Raw genomic sequence first — 19,924 nt, forward strand, 5'->3', positions numbered from 1 at the left:
AAGTAACTTCTTGATTAATTCTAATCTAAGTTTTTACCTCTAATCAAAGTAACTTCTCAATTATTAGCAAAAACTCATGCAATCATATAAAAGTTTCAAAAATTAATCAAAGTAACTTCTTAATTAAAATTTAAAAAACCCTTAGACTCATTTGATTGTTGTGTTATGTAGATTTAACACTATGCTGCTAACTTGCTATAATGTATAAATCATTACTTTTACTAGATTTAAGAATAAAAAGACATAGATGAAAAATAAATCTCAACAAGAATCAAAAGAACAAATACATTAATTCATCTAACCTCAGAATCTAGTTAAAAAATTACAGTGGAATCAACCTTTAAAGCTTAGCTCTCCATGGATTGGATGGAATACATGACAAATGATGAATGAAAGAAGAAAAAAAACATAAAAGGAATGGAAGAACGAGAGAGGTGGTGGATGGTAGCTGCAAAACCAGAGAGTGTGCTCCCTTGGATCTCTTTATATAGGCTTCGATTGGACTTGGACTTTATTTGTTGCTAAAATCTTTTATCTTTTTTTTTAACTAATTAGCAACTTAATTTTTCTCCAATTTCTAATTCTACCCCTCTTGTTTGACTATTTTCGCAATATTGACCAAAATTGACTGTTTGACCACCTTTGACCGGTTGACTTCCCTATGAGAGCCTACCACGTGGCGTCCTCTCTCTCTCTAAAATTAGGGTTTTCGCTGGTTGGAGGTGCAGATGCAATGACGACTGCGAGATTGATGCAGTATGGTGGTGGATGGATTCTGGCACGGTGCAGGTGCAGGAATCAATGGCTGCTCCAACGGTGATGGAGGCTGCTTGTTCGTGTGTGGGTCTGTTGCGAGATTCGAACAACTGCGAGGTTGCAGATTTCTGTCTAATTCATGAGTGCTCTGGCTCACAGGTGCAGGTAGTGTGCGTTCACGAACGATGATGGAGTTGCAAGATTTCTAACAGTTGTGTGATGCCATATAGGTTCGCTTTGGCTGCTGCTGCGTGGTGTAGTGGATCTATGGTGGTCCGACTTCTTTCTCGCAACAAGATTCGTGGATGGAGAAGGTAGAGATATGCATCTGCGACGAACCAGATTACGGAACCTCGAAGTGCAGGGACATTGGTGGCGTTGGTTTTGTGTGGACGAACAGGTGCGGTGGCTGTCAACGTGAAAGCGTGCTGCAGTGCAGTGGTGGGTGGGACTCCAGCTTGGTGGCGGTGATGGTGCAGGCATGGAGATGGCGGTTGCCGGCGTGGTGATGGTGGGAGAGGAGAAAAATTAGGGTTTCTATTTGGGAGATGGTGACGAGGCAAGCTCTGATCGGTCAATTTAGTGAGTGGAGGATCATGACATGTGTCATCAGGTGTTTTGATAGATTAATTAGTGGAGGATTTTCACACGGCATGATTTGGTTGAGTGGAGTTTAAGTGGTAGGAGGGGTGCAACTTAGTAAAAACTAGGGGTGCAGAACAGGTTTTTTTAGGTGATCCATTTGCAGGAGAAGAATGCAAAATAAAAACTAGGGGTGCATTTAGCTCCTGAATTATTTTTTTCCAGAATTTTCTGATTTTAGACTTATTTTGTAACTTTGGATATTTCAAATCTACACTTTTAATGACTCAAATGAAATTTCAGCTACATTAACAAACGTTAGAATATCTAATAATATTTTATGCAACTAAAATCAATTTTTTACGCAATCTTTAACTTATGTACTCAATAAATCCAATAATCACAAATCTTAATTAAATTAATCCTTAAGCACAAAAATTCTATTAAATCCTCAAATTTAAACATTAAATGAGGGAAAAAGTTTGAACTCATCAGCTGACAATACTTATCTCCCCAAGTTACATAGACTTGGTGAAAATCTTCATGGTGCTCTGTTGTTTATCAAGCAAAGTACATGCACTCATGATTTGTACAACATCTATTAGACTCAACTTGTCCATGTTTTAAAGTTTGTTGTATTTAAGCACTCAATCAAAATAACATGGTGTTAGAATTTTTCTCTCATAGTTGAACTAATTAAAAGAATGAGGAATCTTTAAAACTTAACTTGCAAAATATTTGTTAGATAATTTAATCTTTAAATACAAATAATCTAATATAACATCTCAAACAATAAATGTAAAAACTTATTAAGATTTTCATGTCCTCCAAAGTAATAGTTTGCTCCTTTCCAAATATAGGAAAGAATCTTTAAAATGTTCATACGTCGTTCATAAGTCTTAGGTTGGGCATTACAAAGTAAAACCTTATCCTCATCCTCAAGCTTTCCCTTAATGTTCTCCAAGTTAATTAGAATGTTGTTAAACTTCTATAGCTGCTTCACCATCATTCTTGACTTGATCATCATGAATTAATACAAATGTTACTTCAAACATTGTATGTCTGCCAAAGACTTAGTCATATACAATGACTCGCGCTTCACCCACATCGACGCAATAGTTTTCTCTTTAGCAACTTTTCTTAGTGCCTTACCACAAAAACACTAAATTATTGGACTTTATTGATCACGTTGTCTTCTCCTAGTAAGATAAACGCTGACATGTTTATCTCACCTAGGGATAGCAATCGGTCGAATCAGACACGAATAGTGCTTACTCACTATGTAGCCCATAATAAAAAGCCTAACCCATTACCGATCTCGTACCTATCAGATACCCGTTAAAAAAATACTTGCGTGTTTTTTAAAACTTGCAAGTATCCATGGATACTCGCAAATATTTAAAAAAATAATAATGTATAAATTTTTAAAATGAAATCTAAATAAAATTATAAAATTATAAAATATAATGTAAATTAAATTAAACATAAATTAAATTTTAATTTTAGTTAAATTTAACATAATAAAATATAAATTAAATCTAAATTTTAATTAAATTTAACCTAATAAAATATAAATTAATTTTTAATTTTAATTTTTTAAAGGTAATGATACCCCTGGATATGGGTACTATGACACTCGTACTCAACTCGTTCATAAGCATATATTAAATTATCTATTACCTGTTTGAAATACCCATATACTCTTTATAGCATATTTTATTCGCAAATATCGCGAGCATGTCCACGACCTTATTATGTCACCCTTTAGGACATCATCACAACCTTATTGCATCAATGACCTCCATCTAAATTCTTTCTAAATTCATTCTCCTTGAGAAACTGGGTAACCATGACCTAAACTTCCTGACCTTTTTTTCTTGCCTTATAATTAATTCCAATTATTGGGTTCTCAAGAATCACAAACAAACAAAAAACAAGAATAAAATTGAAAGAAAGTATTTTGTTAACATTAAAAGGTTTTATGTATAAAGTCTAACACAATGTAATTTATCATTATACCTATAACAATTTTTATATATAGAACCCAAGTTAAGGGAATAACAAGAAACTATTCAACAAAAAACTTAAGACAATTATAATAGGACACATAGACGATTTACCTAATCTCACCACTATTAGAAAATCTCTAGTAAAAAGTCTTTTATTCCCTTCCATCCAATGTTATCGATATCAGATAACGAAAAATATCATAGAACTAAAAATTCTTTATAAAGTTATGGAGGAAACCGTAACGATTTATGATGGAAACATGGGATTAAAAGATATATAATATATGATATAGATAATTTAAAAAAAATATACATAAACATGAAGGGTGACTAGTGGCCAGATGGAAGAAGGTGACAATGGACTACAGTGGACAACAACGAACTAGGGTAAGTAGCAAGGGAAGTATAGTGAGGTTGAAGAAGAAGAGAGATAAGGTGGATAGGGTTATAGGAGTATTAGGGTAAAATAAATTTTATTGGGTAGGTTAACCTAATTTTTAAAAATATCAATTGTGCTTTCTAAACTTTGTAGGTATGAGTTGCCATCCAATTAAGGTTATGCTATATGCACAACTGCCCTCCTAGGTAGGGTTGTTGCCCTCCTAGCTGGGCTTCTTCACTGCCCCACTTCTTCTCCATGTCGCAACCAATCTTTCTTCTTCACATTGTTGCCTTTTTTTTCTTCCCTTCGTTGCCCACCTTTTCTCTTATAGTCGTTATGTGCCTACCACCTATTATGCAAAAAGCGGCCACCATAGAAAACTTGCATCGCCACCACCTTCTTATGACAACAAGCTACAAAACCATCACTGATTTACACAATGATGCCGCCATAACTGAGTTTTGACAACACTACTTTTATCAAACAATTTAATCATCTTATTGAGTTCTTCAATAGATCATCTGCTAAACATGATTTAAAGTCAATCATCACAACTATGTTTGAAATATCTACTAATACTTGTCAATTTTTTTTCATCAAATTTTTGGATTCTCTTTTGTCGATGTTCTTGTAGAAGAAATCACACTACATAAGGAGATCATGTCATTACTCTCCAATGCAAATAATAATAAGAACCAACATTAGAGATGGTTTAAGTTCAAATGTAGGGTAACAGAAAGGGTGGTCAAGTCTCCCACGGTAGAAAATAATAAATCTACAATAACTTTCATGCACGAATACCTAAATCGAAAATGATATTTGAACACCTTTTTTTGACTTACTTTTAACACTGCTGACATGTCACCTCATTTTCACTTTAAATTTGTTTTTTTGTTTTTTTTAAACCATCACAGGTATGATTGGAAAAGAGGCAAAATATTTGGTTTTGGCAGACGAAACCCAAAAGTTGAAACCTTTAGTAGAGAGAACTAATTTTGAAGAACAGAAAACCAGGGCATGTGGTTTGCATTCTCCAGGAAAATCGATGGTTTTTTAGTGTGCTTGTGTGTTCGGTCCTTTCCTACAAGCACAGACGATTCTTCCATTCCGTCGTTTCACCTTCTTCACGACATTCAATGTTCTTAAAAGGAAGTTGTGTGTTTGTTCACTTGCTGCAAGCATTGGTGAATCGTCTTCTACCTTCATCTTCGTTCACAAATTTGTAAGGCATTTGTGCGTTGATTGCATCTTTCAATTGGTGGGCAACGATTTCGTGTTTTCCCTTTAGTTGTTGTTGGTGTGTGTGTTTTAGGGTGTGATGTTTTGTTTTTACGAGTTAGGTTCGAAATGTGTTGTGGATCTATTTGTTATTCTTTATTTGAAAGTGTGTTTAGTGATTTGAACGTGTTACTGATTGGTGTTTGGTTTTTTTTGTCGTCAATAGGATATCTACAACGATGGTTGATTATTGTGCATATAATTAAAAGGTAATTTGAATGTCATGTTGATTTCGGTTGTGCATTTTGTACAGTTTTAAGCATCAATCTCCTTTATTGTGACTAAAGAATATTTCTTTGTGCAGAAAGAACTTCAACATACTAGACAATAATATATATGTCAATGGGTACTAGATGGAAACAACAGCCACAAACAAAAAGTTCTTGAAGACTATGACTTATTACTTAGAAGTTAGAAGATGTATAGGCTATAGAAAATATAATTGGAAGTTGAAATCAATTGTATTTTTGGAATTAATTTTAAATGACATAAGTACAGGATGAACAAATGTTGTGACTATAGAATGCATTGTAAACAGATATTGTATATCAAATATCTTTAAGAATATGTTTTTGTACAAAATGTGCACAAATTCCTTGTTTGCCTTTTATTTACACATTTGTAGCAACACACTTTGATATGCATTGTGGGATTTAGTTGGATTAAATGAGGTTTCTTAAAGTAGTACAAAAAATATGCTATAGTGATTTGGAATTTATGTTAAACTTGTACAAAAATTCCAACACAACTCTCCACTTATTTGCACATGGCTTTCCACATGTGTGTAACAATTGGTGTGACACTTTTTTTCTAAAAAGAGTGCATAAATCCATTATTTTGTTGTTTATAATCGCTTCGAAATTAGTATGGTTCATTCCATGTACACAAAACATGTGTGTAAATTTAAAACCTGTCCAAATATGTACCGCAACTTACTTATTTGCATATGATTCCCCACATGTATGACACTGATGTGACACTTTTTTTCTCAAAAGAGTGAATCCAATCCATTATTTTATTTATAATCACTTCAACATAATTAGTATAAAGCATACTAATTACATAGACCATGATGTGTATAAAAAAATCCCAACGCAATGCTCCACTTTTTTGCACATGACTTCTGACATGTGTGTAAATGTGTCATTTTTTATTCATGAGTAAATCCGATTCATTATCTGATTCATAATCATTTCAACATAATTAATATGGTCCATTTCGCATACACAAAACATGATATATAAATTGGAAACATATCTGGAAAACATATACAAAAACTCCAAAACAACTTCTTACTTGTTTAAACATTACTTCCCACATGTGTGAGACAACTGTTGTGACTTTTTTTTTAAATGAATCCAATTCATTATTTTATTGTTCATAGTCATTTCAACATAATTAATATTTGCCACGTGCCCTAATTCTCTATTTGTCAAAATCAATTATCCTGTCAAAGGATTCAACTTCTAGGTTTCGTTTGCCAAAACCATTGCCTTCTTTTCTACCACACATGTGACTGTTTCAAAGAAAAAATAAACAAAAATTTGAAAAATGAAAATGAGATGACATGTCAACACTATCAAAAGTGAGGAAAAAAAGGGGTTCAAATATCAATTTCGTATCTGAATAGACGTTTGGGCTTATACATATGACAAGAAAAAAGAAACGGCATCGTTTTTACAAGTTTTCATATTTCACCTTTACCCAACGTATTTAAGTATGTATAGATTGTTGCCTCATTTGTGAGCTTGAGCAACTAGCACTGCTCACGAATTTCAACATTGTGCTGGGTTGCTAAACATAATCAATTCTACACACTTACCAATTCCATTCTCCAGTTCAAAAATATTTTTTAAGACAACTCCACCTAACTTTAAAATTAACAAGCTCAAAATAACTTTCTAACATGCTTTTAATATTAACTATTTAGCCTGAGTTTTTAATGACTAAATTGCAGAAGAAATCAAATAGACATTCTAACGTTTTTCTGAGATAAGGACATATCAGGGAGTGATAAATATGAGCTAACTGGATTACCCTGTCACAGATGTTTCATTTCATACAAATACCATACCCTTAGTGACCGTGGGGAAACCTAAAAAAAATTGAGCTAATTCATGAATCCCCCTCCACCAATGTTTGTTGTTCCCTGGGAAGAAACTTGTCCCTGAGAAACCATCTGTGACCGCCCAGGGCCTTGAACATAGGCTTGACCCATTCCTGCCCCAACCATCTGTTGCTGCTGAGGCTGCAGTTGCTGTAATTGTGGAAGCTGCTGCTGTTGCTGTAGTTGTGGAATTTGTTGTTGAAGTTGAGGTAGCTGTTGCTGTTGCTGGATTTGAGGAAGCTGCTGTTGTTGCAACTGAGAAAGCTGCTGCTGTTGGACCGGAGGAAGCTGTTGCTGCTGTTGTAGCTGAGGAAGCTGCTGCTGCTGTTGTTGCATCTGAGGAAGTTGCTGCTGCTGCTGGAGTTGTTGCTGCTGTTGTTGCATCTGAGGAAGCTGCTGTTGCTGCATGTGAGGAAGTTGCTGCTGCTGTTGCAATTGTGGAAGATGCTGCTGTTGTGATTGCATCTGCTGGTGCTGTTGCTGCATTTGTTGCTGCTGCTGGCTGGACAATTGTGGCTTAAATACAACCATATCCTGCCAACATTCAAGGCTTCAAGTAAATAGGCGAGGTATAACAGGCCCATAATTATAATCGAGCCTCAATCAAATCAGCAACTAAATGTTACCCCGGGAAAAAGCATCCCAATCAAGCGAAAGGCTTTGTCAGAAACAGATAGTAGCAACGTCTGTGATGGTAATTGAATGACTGCACACTGAAATCAAACAATAATTTAGCACCACAAAAAATTTCCTCCTGCAAGAAATGAAACCAGTGGTCCACAACCATAGGGTAATTCTTCATATGCAATGTGTTGATAGTAAAGGAAAGCAATCAGAATCATGGGATTTGATCTATGGAAATCAATTAAAATTATTTGATTTATTTGTACATCATCTAATTATTAGGAACTGACTTGATCAGAATCTGTTTTATTTCCCCTTTTGTTTCTTTTAGACATAGCATTTATAGGAAAGGTTATTGCCTAATATTCTAAGGCCTTAGTAATAGTGTACAGAGTTAATCTTCTCTTCCTATTTATACTTCCCCATTGCATCAATTTCAAAGAATTAAAAAATGTTCACTTTTCCTCATAGTATAATGCAAAATCTGAACCTCCACTCTGATATACTAAGTTTCAACCTATCTTGTGTGAATTTCAGGCTTTGAAATTGGAGGAGACGATTAGCATTGCTGAAGAATATGGTGAACTACCTCATTTGGAAAAAAAAACTAACTCTATCCCGTAGCAAGTTTAGGGTAAAGACCCCGAGATGTAGCAATTATATTCCAACCACACAGCAATGAACGGCAAAACTGCAATTCCAAAAATTTCAATCTTCCTTTTTGGCAAACCTTCAAAACAAAGTATCCTCCTCCAAAGTAGAGAAACACATCTGACCATCTCCTAAGGGATTTATTTAGATTTAAATAAAAATTGTCTCAGATCTTTTGCAAACAGCCTAAACCTATAGGTTAATTGACCTTTGACAGGTCATTAAGTCAAATCATTACGAGACAGACATGAATGTAACGCAACATACAATAATATTCCGACTTACAAGTATTATTAATTCAAAATTGTTTGCCAGTAAGTTGTTAAGTTCAAATGCTCATAGTACTAAACCTGAATTACATCCATCTTTCACAAGAAACCAGAATATGCCACCTAAAGATAACATACCAGCTTCTTTTCCTGCAGCTGACCAAGAAATCCATGCGGATTCATTGCCCGAAAAACTAGGAAATCTGCCTTTCCTACATATTGTCTACAAGAAAACATTAAGGACCAATATTAATAAGTCAGTGATTGTGTGTGTGCGTAAGAGGGGATGAGTATGACAACAGTTGAAATAAGGAATTACTTGTTATTCATGTGGTCTTGAGATATAAGCCGGACTATTTGCATTACAGAGGGCCAGTTTGCTGCAAGTCTGACATCAAAATCAATAACATGTGAGAAGATCAACAAATTAATGAAGTTAACAGAAGATACGAAGCATTTCAATCAGATAATAACATCAAAATCAATTCATAGACTCTAACAAACATAACAAAAAATCTAAATTGATAATCAAGAATTGTATATATACATTTGTTTGATGATGACTGTGTCTCAAAAAATAAAACATTCATATCTTTTATACTTAAGCAGAAATCTTAGAATTTCCAGAAGAAAAAAAAAAAGTTGAAGCTTTTTCTCTACTAGTGAAGTCTATTACAATCAGAATTGCTCTTACTCTAGCTATCTCCTATGGATGGAAATTGTTTCAACTTGATGTCAATCATGCCTTTTTGAATGGTTTTCTTGATGTCAATCAAAGCTAAGAACAAAGGTAATTCAGAATAGAGAGGATATTGAAGGGTGGGTGCCACTGGAAATAGTATTGGTTGCACAAAATGAAAGGTAGGTGAGTGATGGTTGCACAGTCGGACTGTAGTACTCCCCCCTTTCAAAAATAAAGTTTCAATTTCAAGGGTTTCTTCAAAAAAATCACGCTATAGCTGCCATACTATTATGGATGCAATTGTAGCAACTGTGACCGCTATATGAAAACAATTTTCAGGCTATAGTTGATAGCAGTTCCAAATATTCCAAAATGTGCTGTTTAAGCTAATAAACTTAATCAAGTAATCGAACTTTCTTCAGAAGTTGGTGATGGGGGACTGAGTCAGTGGAAAGGTACATCTATAACTTATTACCTAATACTTGATTTAAACCAATATCAATTCAACCAAAAATAAGAATATTTTGGAAAATTTTTAGTATAAATTTCAAGCACACAATATTTTCTATACTACTGGGAAGAGATAATACAATGTCCTAAACTTACGTTTCAGAGGCCGAAGAATTCCTGTAACCCTGCACAAAAAAATTGAGCATCAGGATTATACAATAAAGAGCTAACGAGTTTCTATAAAATTACATCAATCTCCATTACTAAGAATGAGACCGAAACGGCTATATAGGGCTATGAAAATAGACTGTCCAAATTAAAAACAGAAATAACTGATTAAAGTAAGATTAAAATAATTTTAGCATGCATATGGAACATACTTCTAGCTTGGTGATAAAGACGGGCTGTCCTTGTCTCTGCCCAGACAAGCTTCCCTGTAGAAATTTCAAATTATTATATATATAAAACCAATACAAGCACGCCAGAGTAATCCAAATTATTGCCATCACTTTAAAACTTTCAAATTATTCTTCATTTCAGAATTATATAAATATAATTATAACCAACATACAGTATAAATATGATGTTTTCTATACAGTATTTGACGACTTAAAAAGATAACTTTATGAGATTTTAGAAAAGTTCCTATTGCTAATTTAAGGTATTTGTAAAGAACGAAGGAACTAGAAATCACCTGTTGTGGACCATAAGCTAAGGGAGTATTAGACTAGGTATGGTAGTGTAAATGCAAGAATAGTACAAGTATGTGGAAAGGCACATTACTACCAAACCTTCCATAAGCAGTAATAATCTTCCCACAGCCACTCACTATCAACATGGTAGCAAAGCATTGCATTTAAAAGTTTCTCATTAAAGAACTTTAAAAGAGGTTGATATTTTGTCAGAGGAAAGCTCGTACAAATAATGATTAAGTACTGTAAGGTAATTAGCTGGAACTAGCAGACTTTTGACAACCTCCAATGTTACTCTTACTCATTTTAATCATAAACAGCGGTTGAGAGTTTGTCTGAGGAAAGCTGGTATAAATAATGATTAGTATCATTCATGCAAGTTAGGTAATTAGCTTGAACTAACAGATTTTTCACAACCTTTCAACCACAACACCTGTATACTTCTGCTATATGCTAGGAAACACCAAGACTTCTACAAAATAGAATGCTGTAAAACATAATTTTGACAAGGGAATTTCCATGGAAGAAGGGAACATACCTCCCAGACTTTGACATATTTCGATTGAGCCGACTGCATACCACCTGATGTTTGCTGTGACAAAGGCATATTAGCTGCAGCATTGTTCCCAATGGGCTGCATGCCTGATGGTACTTGTTGAGACATTCCAGGAGTAGGAATCATTGTGCCATTCCCAGAAGAGACAACTGACGGACCAAGACCACTCATTGCATTTTGGCTCATGGGAACTCCACCTTGCACCATTTGGGGCCCTGAAAGGTTTCCTTGGCTCATACCAGATGCCTGTTGTCCCATGCTAACAGCCCCTTGAAGATTACCCAATGGTTGTGAAATCCCAATGTTTGAACTTGAAGACAAATTAGAAGTGTTTGAAGTTAATGAACCGAGACCTGCATTTTGTCCAACCTGTGCAGGAACAGAAAGAGGCCCAGAACTAGTTATTGATGTTATTCCTGGCTGTCCAGATGAAAATACATTTTGAGCCGCAGGTACAGAAGATGTCATCCCACTAGATATCATGTTTGACATGTGCATGGCAACAGGAGTTTGGCCCATTGATGGAAGTCCCATAGAGGTTCCACCACTTAAGGCAGCAGAGCTCATCACCTGCCGGGCTTGAGAAAGATTATTCAATATGCTCACATTTGCTTGAGTGGGATTCACTGGACGAAGGGGCTGCAGCATTGACACTGTAGGCTTTGTATCCTGTGTATTTTCATTATTTGTTATAATATCTTGAGAAACTGAAGATGGAGAAGACGTCTGCAAGCTTGGAACTCCTTGACTAGTACTGGTAGCACGAGGAACAGATGAATTATGAGGAAAGGAAGGCCCAGATACCATGGAGGTTACAGGAACTTGCTCCTAAAGATTTATTACACAGAGTCAAGGATCATGTGAAAAATTGAGTCAGAAAAAAACTAAAACCAGTCCCATAGTTTAGACACGCTAGTGTATAGTCTCAAGGATCTTAGGTTTACCACTTTTACAGTAGCAGGAGGAGCCACATTTCCAGCAGGAACTGGTTGCCGGTTCGCAATAGATCCATTAGCTAAAAATCCATAAAAAAGTCATGTTAAATGTATAACAAATCCTCAACCAGAACATAGAAAAATAATAAACCACTTATGTATATTGTAAACTGCTGACCAGTGACCAACTAAAAATGACAAACTAGTAACGTAAAGAAACTATCTGATTCTGAATTCTACAAATTAGTACCCTAAAACAATGTATTATAAACATAGATCCACAATGAAGTTTCTAAAATTAAATTTTCCACGCAAAAAGTGAAGATAAAAAAGAGATATAAACTAACCAAGCAAACAAGAAAGATTGCAGTACATGAAAATGCCTTGATTAAAGGAAGCATACACAGAATGTAAAAATGACCTGATGGCATAGAAGTTGGGGGTGCCCCAGTAACCGGCGTTACAGAAACAGAGTCTACTTTAACCGGACTTTGATTTGAAGGCAAACTAGTGATCCCAGAACGACTCAGAGCACTGCGAGCTTCCCTGAAACCTTCTGATATTAAAATAAGAAAATGAGGGGTTTTAGCCTCAAGTGGTGGATCAGCTGCTCTATTACTTCGTTTTCCCTAAAATTCCAAAGGAATATAATCAATATTATAACATCTCCGTACAAGTAAAAAGTAGGTAGTCTCTCTTTGAATATTTGCAAAATATTTCATAATATATGCATTATATCTTCAAATAGATTAGCAATTTATAATATCCGTTGCAATGTATAGAATATATTGTCATTTAGATTTTTTTCAGTAGCAACCTTTCCTTGTGAAAATTATTAAATGACAATTGTTCATTTTAGTATATATAAATTAACTTACTATTTTTTTCAATTTACAGATCCATAACTTAAAATGAAAATTATTTCAAACATTACAACCTTACATCATAATTTTTTTTTAACTAAAAATTCAGTGATGAATTTTCAATACTGAACCAAACACATTTTAGTAGAAGAGTGAGATGTCATCCTTACCGCATTGTAGATGGCTTTAATTTTGGGAAGTTGTTTTGGGCAAATAACTGACAGGGAAATAGAAAACTGCATGGACAAGATTTCATACCATTAATCAAAGTGTAAATGCTTTCATCACTGACACAAAGCATTAAAACTGACAGATATTAAATTCACAGTTCCATTAAAATAAATAAACAAAGAATACCTGAGGAAAAGCTTTGGCCACAGCTTCAGCATCATATAAACGGTTCCCTGAGTCAGAGTCAATGGTTTCACTCTGCTCTAGGTTCTGTGGTCTTGGAACATAAACTGGTGTCTGCAACGGATAGGGATTACTAGCTGCAATAAGGATACAATGTTTGTGCATATCCACACTCTGCTGATTAGGGCCTCCACTTTGAGAATTTGGGAACATCTAAGCATTCCAACATTAGGTGTGAGGATCTAAACAAATCTTTTCAGGTCGAAGAGATACGCATAAAGTTTACACTATCTAAATAACAAGTTTAAATTATGTACTTCACTCTAGAAAAACCTACCACAGATTATGAATAGTGGTGTGTATCACACTAGAAATGCAGACCTTACAAACAAAAATGCATTCTAGCTATCATAAGATCATAAGATATCCAAAAGAAGTGTACAGAGAGCCAGTTATATGTGTACTAATGACCTGTGTAGTAACACAAGGAAAGGCATTTAAACAAATAAATAGAATCCCTACACACTAGACTATCCATAACTGGAAAAGAAAAGCACAAATTCAAGAAAACTGTAGCCTCAAGCCCTCAAACAAAGTACTAGCCTCAAAGAACAAATCTTCCGACCTTCAGTTTAATTAAACTCTCTCACTTTAGGTTGTTTAACATTTGTTTTAGATTGTAATGATTGTAATGAAGTTTTTCTTCTCTAATAGGAAAAGACATTGGATGGCTTTCATGCATTGTTTTAGATTAAAAACAAATTCAAGAGAAAGAAAGAGACAGAATTAAAAAAGGTTGAAAGATAAGAAATCCACAATGACAGCAAAAGGAGGGGGAAAGGATAGAGTTAGACTAGGTGCTAAGACCTTGGGGGAGGGGGGGGGGGGGGGGAGGACAGAGAATAGAACAGAGGGTGTCTGAGAGTTAGGGACTCACAACAGAGAGAAGAGTGAAGGGTGGTTTCCACTAGAAAACTGCACAAAATGGTGCAGCTTCAAGGGTCAAAAAGGGTTTTCAAAACCCCCCACTATAGTACCACTGCAAAACCATGCAGGACTGCTCTTGGGCCACTCAATGTGGCCAGATGCTCGTGCACACAGCCACTCCACCATGATAACACTGCAAAACTGCTACTTTCAGCTATTGTGAAAATTCCAACTCAGCTTGTTAACTCAAATAATACGTATTAAGGAGCAAATTGGCATAAATGAGCCAATATGAACCGATCAAGCCATTTAGCTCCTGAACATGTTAATTCGATCAGCCTCGTGAAATTAATTAGTTCAAAATGCATTCATCCAACCAATAAAAGTGCACAGAAATATCACTATCACTGTTATCCACCATTAATGTACTGAAATACTTGAATTTATCAGGGATGTTATATGCACTTATAAGTATAATTAAACATGGGGGAATTTCCAAGTACAAAAAATTTCAGTGTATCTGTCATGTATCCCCCAAATGTCAACCCACATTCAATCCATCGCATAACAATATTTTGATCAAAATAAATAAATCCAAGACAGAGTAAGAGAGCAAAGAACAAGTGTGTTTCTGTAGAAAGAGAAACAAAATATGTAGAGGGAAACAACAAACAGGAATGATCCAGATGAGATACATAGACATCAAATGAACACTGAAAGAATACAGGCAAACAAGAATCTAAATGTAGACAACATGCATACCATCAGGGCTTCAGAAAGCCCTTCAGCAATTGCTGCATCATTAAAACCACCACCATTGAATGGTATAGAAGATAGCCACAGGAAGAAAACATCTGGGTCTCTAGTCCAACCTGTCCGTTGCACAAGGCAACCTGCATGCAATGATGCTCAACTAAGTGAATATACTCAATAGACTAGTCAATTGAATATAAATGCACCAGTGTAATAGCCAGAGCTCAAGCAGCATATTTCAAGAGATTATATTTTCAATAAAAAGTGGGTAGATAAACTTTGTAAACTTTCTAGTTTAACTTCCAATTAAGAAAAAAAACCACACACAATGTACAAATTCTATATTTAGAAACTATTTGTCCTTCCAGACAAACAAAATCAGCGGAAACTTTAAATTTAGAAATTATTTTACCTTTTCTGTTTTTTTTTTAATATGTAAGGTAAGAAGTTATTTAAAATAGGAGCAAATTAAAAAGAAAATGAACTGGCAAGGGATAGATGCAACAATTAGCTTAAAAATTTTGTAAACAATCTAAATAAACAGCCAACATGTAACATGAAAAAAGAAAACTAGCAGAACTATACCAGAATAACATCCATGAGTATTATAGGTGATTAGAGCAAACTCAACATTGGGAGCCGATAACTTCTGCAAAAACAAAAGGGGGAAATGTAAGATTAATAGATAAAACCATATGATCATCATTCAGTAAGATAGAAATAATATCACATCTACAGGTATATCATCAAATTCAGTGCTGACCTCTCTAAACAATCAATAATGACATAACAAAACCATTTTACTGTTCGTAACTAATAATACTAATATACATAACCACATCACAAGGAACTTTAGACTTGAAGCATGGCTCCTACTGCTGGCAGCCATAAGGAAAGAATAAATTTTTTAAGTTAATGAAAATGGCCAATACATTCAATAAATATGATATAAGACAACTAAATCATAAGTGTGCAATGACAAGTTAGATACTGGTATATTCTTTTACTTTTGTCAAAAGATTATGAAATTTTCCGGAAAGAAAATGTGTATTACCTGCCCAGTTGGATCATTTCCACCGAAAGACCTGCACAAATACCATAACTGGTTAAGATAGGCGATGACGGTATAGAACCTTTAAAATAACCTCATTAGTAAGACAACATGAGAAAACTGAAATTTACATATAAACAAAAAATGGAAACTTTTGGCATAGTGGCCAATGCATGGCAATGCATGGTTTACCAAAGTCCAAAGTAGGTGAGGAACATGACTATCTATTTTTAGCTAAGACTTCTGTTGGATTCCAGTTCAACAAATATTATTTATATGTACAGGACTAATAAATATATTGTCCTACACTTTGGTACTTGATCAGAAACCTTTACCTACTTACCATTGCAGAGCAGTCGCATTGATTCGTTAAAAAGAAATTGGATTTTTTAATTCTTGGTGAATTCAGTTTTGTAATTTGTCAGAGTTGAGCAGGTTCTTTCAGGCCTTCGTGCCCACATGTACCTATTGGTGTATTTTAAGTGTTCTACCCTATCTTCAGGTTTCTTGTACTACAGGATATTTTGACCTTCTTTTGAAATATCTGCTCATGGCCGCTAAGGGTCAGGATCAGAGAGCACTAGAGTATTCTTATTTTGGTAGAATTTGGTACGAAAAGGAAATATTTTAACAGTGAAATATGAAGAAGAAAAAAAACAGGTTCAGATAAGAAATCCTCCAACTGAACAACCGACAAGACAACACAAAGACATAAAAAAAACTTAAGGATATAATCAGTCTTTCTAAGTCTTAGTGACAGCAACATCCTTGGAACAACCATGACCTTAAGCAACAATAAGGAAAATAGAATCTAAACCATGACAATGGAAAAATGTGAATCATAAATAAGTGATCATTCTGCTCCAAGTGAATAAGCATAAACAGCAGCTTCCTTTTACATGTTCTTTTTATATCTCTATCTATGTCTCTATGTAGGAGGGTATATTGTCATCAACAAAAAGAGGAAAGGTGTTATTGGTCACCTATGGTCGGAGAGAAATTTTTTCTAGCTGAGTACATCATTTTATATATTTGTACAGCCAATGAAAATATTAAATTCGAACAACGACCCTGAAAGTTCATCTTTATAAAATTCTGACAATGTTTTGGTTTATAAACTTTTAATATATGCTTGACAGGGTTTTGTTTTCACAGTATGATTAGGAACCATAATTGGTATCCCACTTGTTTTAAATATTCCTTTGAGCAAGGAAAACTTGTAATGACTACCATTAAGGATTAGCTCAACTGCTAGCATCAAATAGCGTCGACAAAAAGGCATGGTGTTGGATTCAATATGCCGATCCCATAGGTCGTCTATAAGTCGTTATGTCCTATGGTAAGCATGCCCTAACTCTGGAACTAGGCGACCTCCACTTTCCCCAATCTAACCCAGTGCAAGCGGGAGAAGATCAACCCCAAAATCAAAAGTATTGTACTCCTAGAAACTAAAATGACACAATTAAGAAAGAAAGACGGTTCCTCAAGGACCTGCAAAGGATTATCAGTTTACCGAGTAGACATCTCGTACTCAAATAAACCCAAATAAAGACATTAGTAGTTTATTGCCACTAAAAGCTAAAACATCTCTCAAACCAGAAATTCGAACCGTGGTTAAAGTAAACGCTATATTACATCTTGATAAAAAAAATCAGTAATAATATTAAGAGCAGGGTTTCACCAAGAGCAACAAATGTGTTCTTCTTTCTGTAGTTCAAAATCAATTAACAACCAACCAGAACAAACCCCACTCTGAGCAGCGCACGATTAAAACCAAACTCAGAACCTCCACAGACACACCAAAAGAATAAGAAAAACAGTAATCCCTAAATTTTATCCAAATGAAACGAAAAAAAAAATACCGAAATTAATATTAAAATTGGTGGAAAAAGAGAGAAGTGAAACGAAACCTGATCATCTTATCGAGATAATCCATGAGAACAGTCTCCCAATAAGGTCCCATAGCAGCGGTACTTTCAACGACAACGATGAGTTGGAACTCCGCCATCTCCAAAACTCTAGGTTTCGATTTGGTCGCGTGGGGAAAGTTTGGGTCTCGAATCTTAATTTACGTCAGAAATTGATCATGTTACAGAATTTGTGTAGGAAATTCAATACTCGAGTCAGAGAACTGTAAAGTAGAAGGGCGCGTTCAATCTTTCAAAAAATAATGAATATTCACACTTGTTCTTACCGACCTATGGAACTATGGAAGACACAGGCAACAAGATTGGAGATCAATTCAGCAAGGAAAGTTTGAATCTTTTTACAGTAAAAAAGAATTGACTATGAAAGGTATGTATTTCCTGATAAAATACTATTTGTATTTATATAAAGTTTTTGAACTCTTATTTATGCGATAAAAACGAAAAATATCGAATAATATAAATAAATACAATAATTTACTTTTATTTTTATGTTTAAAATTGGCGATAATAATATAATACATTATCTAATATATTAAATATTTTATAAATATATATATTAAAAAATATGATTAAATATGTTTTTATCTTTGTAAAAATTAGAATTAGGTTCTTTTTCTAATTTTAGATCAATTTAGTTTTCATATTTAGAAATTTATATTTTTTAATCAAATTTTGCTAAGTTTTATTTGACATTTCAAATATATCTTTCATAATTATATTTTAAGTTGTTTATTATGTTTAACATATTTTTACTTTAATAATAAAATAAATATTAACATAAAATATATTTAAAATTTCAAATAATATTAATATAATTTGATTAAAATAATTAAATCTATCATATCCTTAAAAACTAAATTAAATCAAAATACAACTAATTTCAATTTTTAGTTAAAAAAACCATATTTAACTAAAAGTATTATAAAATAATCAAATTATTTAAATTTAGTCACTTATATTATTAAAATATAAATATTTTATACTAATAAATATATTTCAAAATATCTTTGGATTTTATTTTATTTTATTTATAAGAGTATATTTCGATTTTCAGGTTAATAAATCTAAAAGATTTTATTAGATCGCATCACTCCTCATATTTATTACATTATTTCTTGATAATTTCGGAACTGGCCAATGCAGTGAGCAGCAAGAAAAGTCTTAGGTTTTGACTGCTTTTGAATCTGATTCCTTCAGATTAACTACGATGCGCCAAAGATAAAAAAGCTAGAGTCGTTTGTTCTTGACGCATGTCGTTGGTAACTATTTTTTAAACATTTTTAACCAGTGGGGTAGAAATTTATTAAGAAACATAGTGTTTCGAGTCATGGAGCATACAAAAATAGGATAGTAGGAGCTGCTCTGAATTCTAAAGGGGCAAACATAGTCTATATTAAAATTGAAATATGAAAGAGTTAGAAAAAAAAAAAGTGCGCATATTAGAGTGGAAGATCGTGTCATCTATGTATCACGAAAGACACTTTTACACCATTAAATAAATTATATTTTTAACTCGTAAGAATGGATAAATATGTTTATTTTTTTCTTTGTATTTTTTTCGAACTTAATTTTGATTCTTATATTTTAAACTTGGACAAATAATCTTCAAATTCCAACAACATGTGTATTTAGTTTCTTTATTAATTTTATGATGGTAAAAAGTTATTACTAAAATGTAAAGATAGAAAAATGCACATCTTTATTCCTATTTTTTTTCCATTTAGTTCTATCCCATATAAAAATTAGTTGAGAGTGTGTTTGGATAGGGTAATTTAATGAGTCAATTCATTTTTTTAAAGAATTTAAATTTTTTTATAATAAAATGTGTTGTTTGGACAGAGAAATTAAAAGGCATTTGAAATGCAAGTATTTTTTTAAAGAATTTTAATTAACTAAAACAATAGTAATTGAAATGCCCTCAAAATAGTTAGAATTTAAAATTTTTCACCTCATACTTTGGACTTTCCTTGCTCACGAGACAATCCTAGTACTCTCTCTGTCTTAGTGGTACTCTCTATGCTCCTTTCTCACTGGCTCAGCCCCCTCACTGCTCCTCTCTCACCGGCTCAACCCAT

General features: G+C 33.9%; 1 protein-coding gene and 1 long non-coding RNA gene across 3 annotated transcripts; one reads left to right on the top strand and one right to left on the bottom strand.

The window, feature by feature from the left end:
- Positions 1 to 496: 496 nt before the first annotated feature.
- LOC114173968 (uncharacterized) lies at positions 497 to 1,565 on the top strand. Its single transcript, XR_003602650.2, has 2 exons — positions 497 to 915; positions 987 to 1,565. It is a non-coding gene; the product is annotated as an uncharacterized LOC114173968 (long non-coding RNA).
- Positions 1,566 to 6,901: 5,336 nt separating this feature from the next.
- On the bottom strand, positions 6,902 to 18,227 carry PFT1 (phytochrome and flowering time regulatory protein (PFT1)). Of its 2 annotated transcripts, none has more exons than XM_028058142.2 (16): positions 18,120 to 18,227; positions 17,832 to 17,983; positions 15,925 to 15,955; positions 15,456 to 15,519; positions 14,880 to 15,010; positions 13,194 to 13,403; positions 13,007 to 13,072; positions 12,395 to 12,602; positions 11,983 to 12,053; positions 11,021 to 11,866; positions 10,171 to 10,224; positions 9,947 to 9,975; positions 8,978 to 9,046; positions 8,797 to 8,881; positions 7,741 to 7,827; positions 6,902 to 7,648 (listed from the first exon to the last, which is right to left on the bottom strand). In XM_028058142.2, the coding sequence occupies exons 2-16, from the start codon at positions 17,927 to 17,929 to the stop codon at positions 7,118 to 7,120; spliced, it is 2,580 nt and encodes an 859-aa protein (XP_027913943.1). In that variant the 5' UTR covers positions 17,930 to 17,983; positions 18,120 to 18,227; the 3' UTR covers positions 6,902 to 7,117. The 2 variants fall into 2 exon arrangements, with proteins under 2 accessions (XP_027913943.1, XP_027913944.1); XM_028058143.2 differs by having other exon boundaries at positions 18,116 to 18,134.
- Positions 18,228 to 19,924: the final 1,697 nt, after the last annotated feature.

The sequence above is a fragment of the Vigna unguiculata genome, chromosome 2, assembly GCF_037176805.1.
Source record: "Vigna unguiculata cultivar grain cowpea cultivar isolate G323 ecotype 2 chromosome 2, ASM3717680v1, whole genome shotgun sequence".
NCBI lineage: Eukaryota > Viridiplantae > Streptophyta > Magnoliopsida > Fabales > Fabaceae > Vigna > Vigna unguiculata.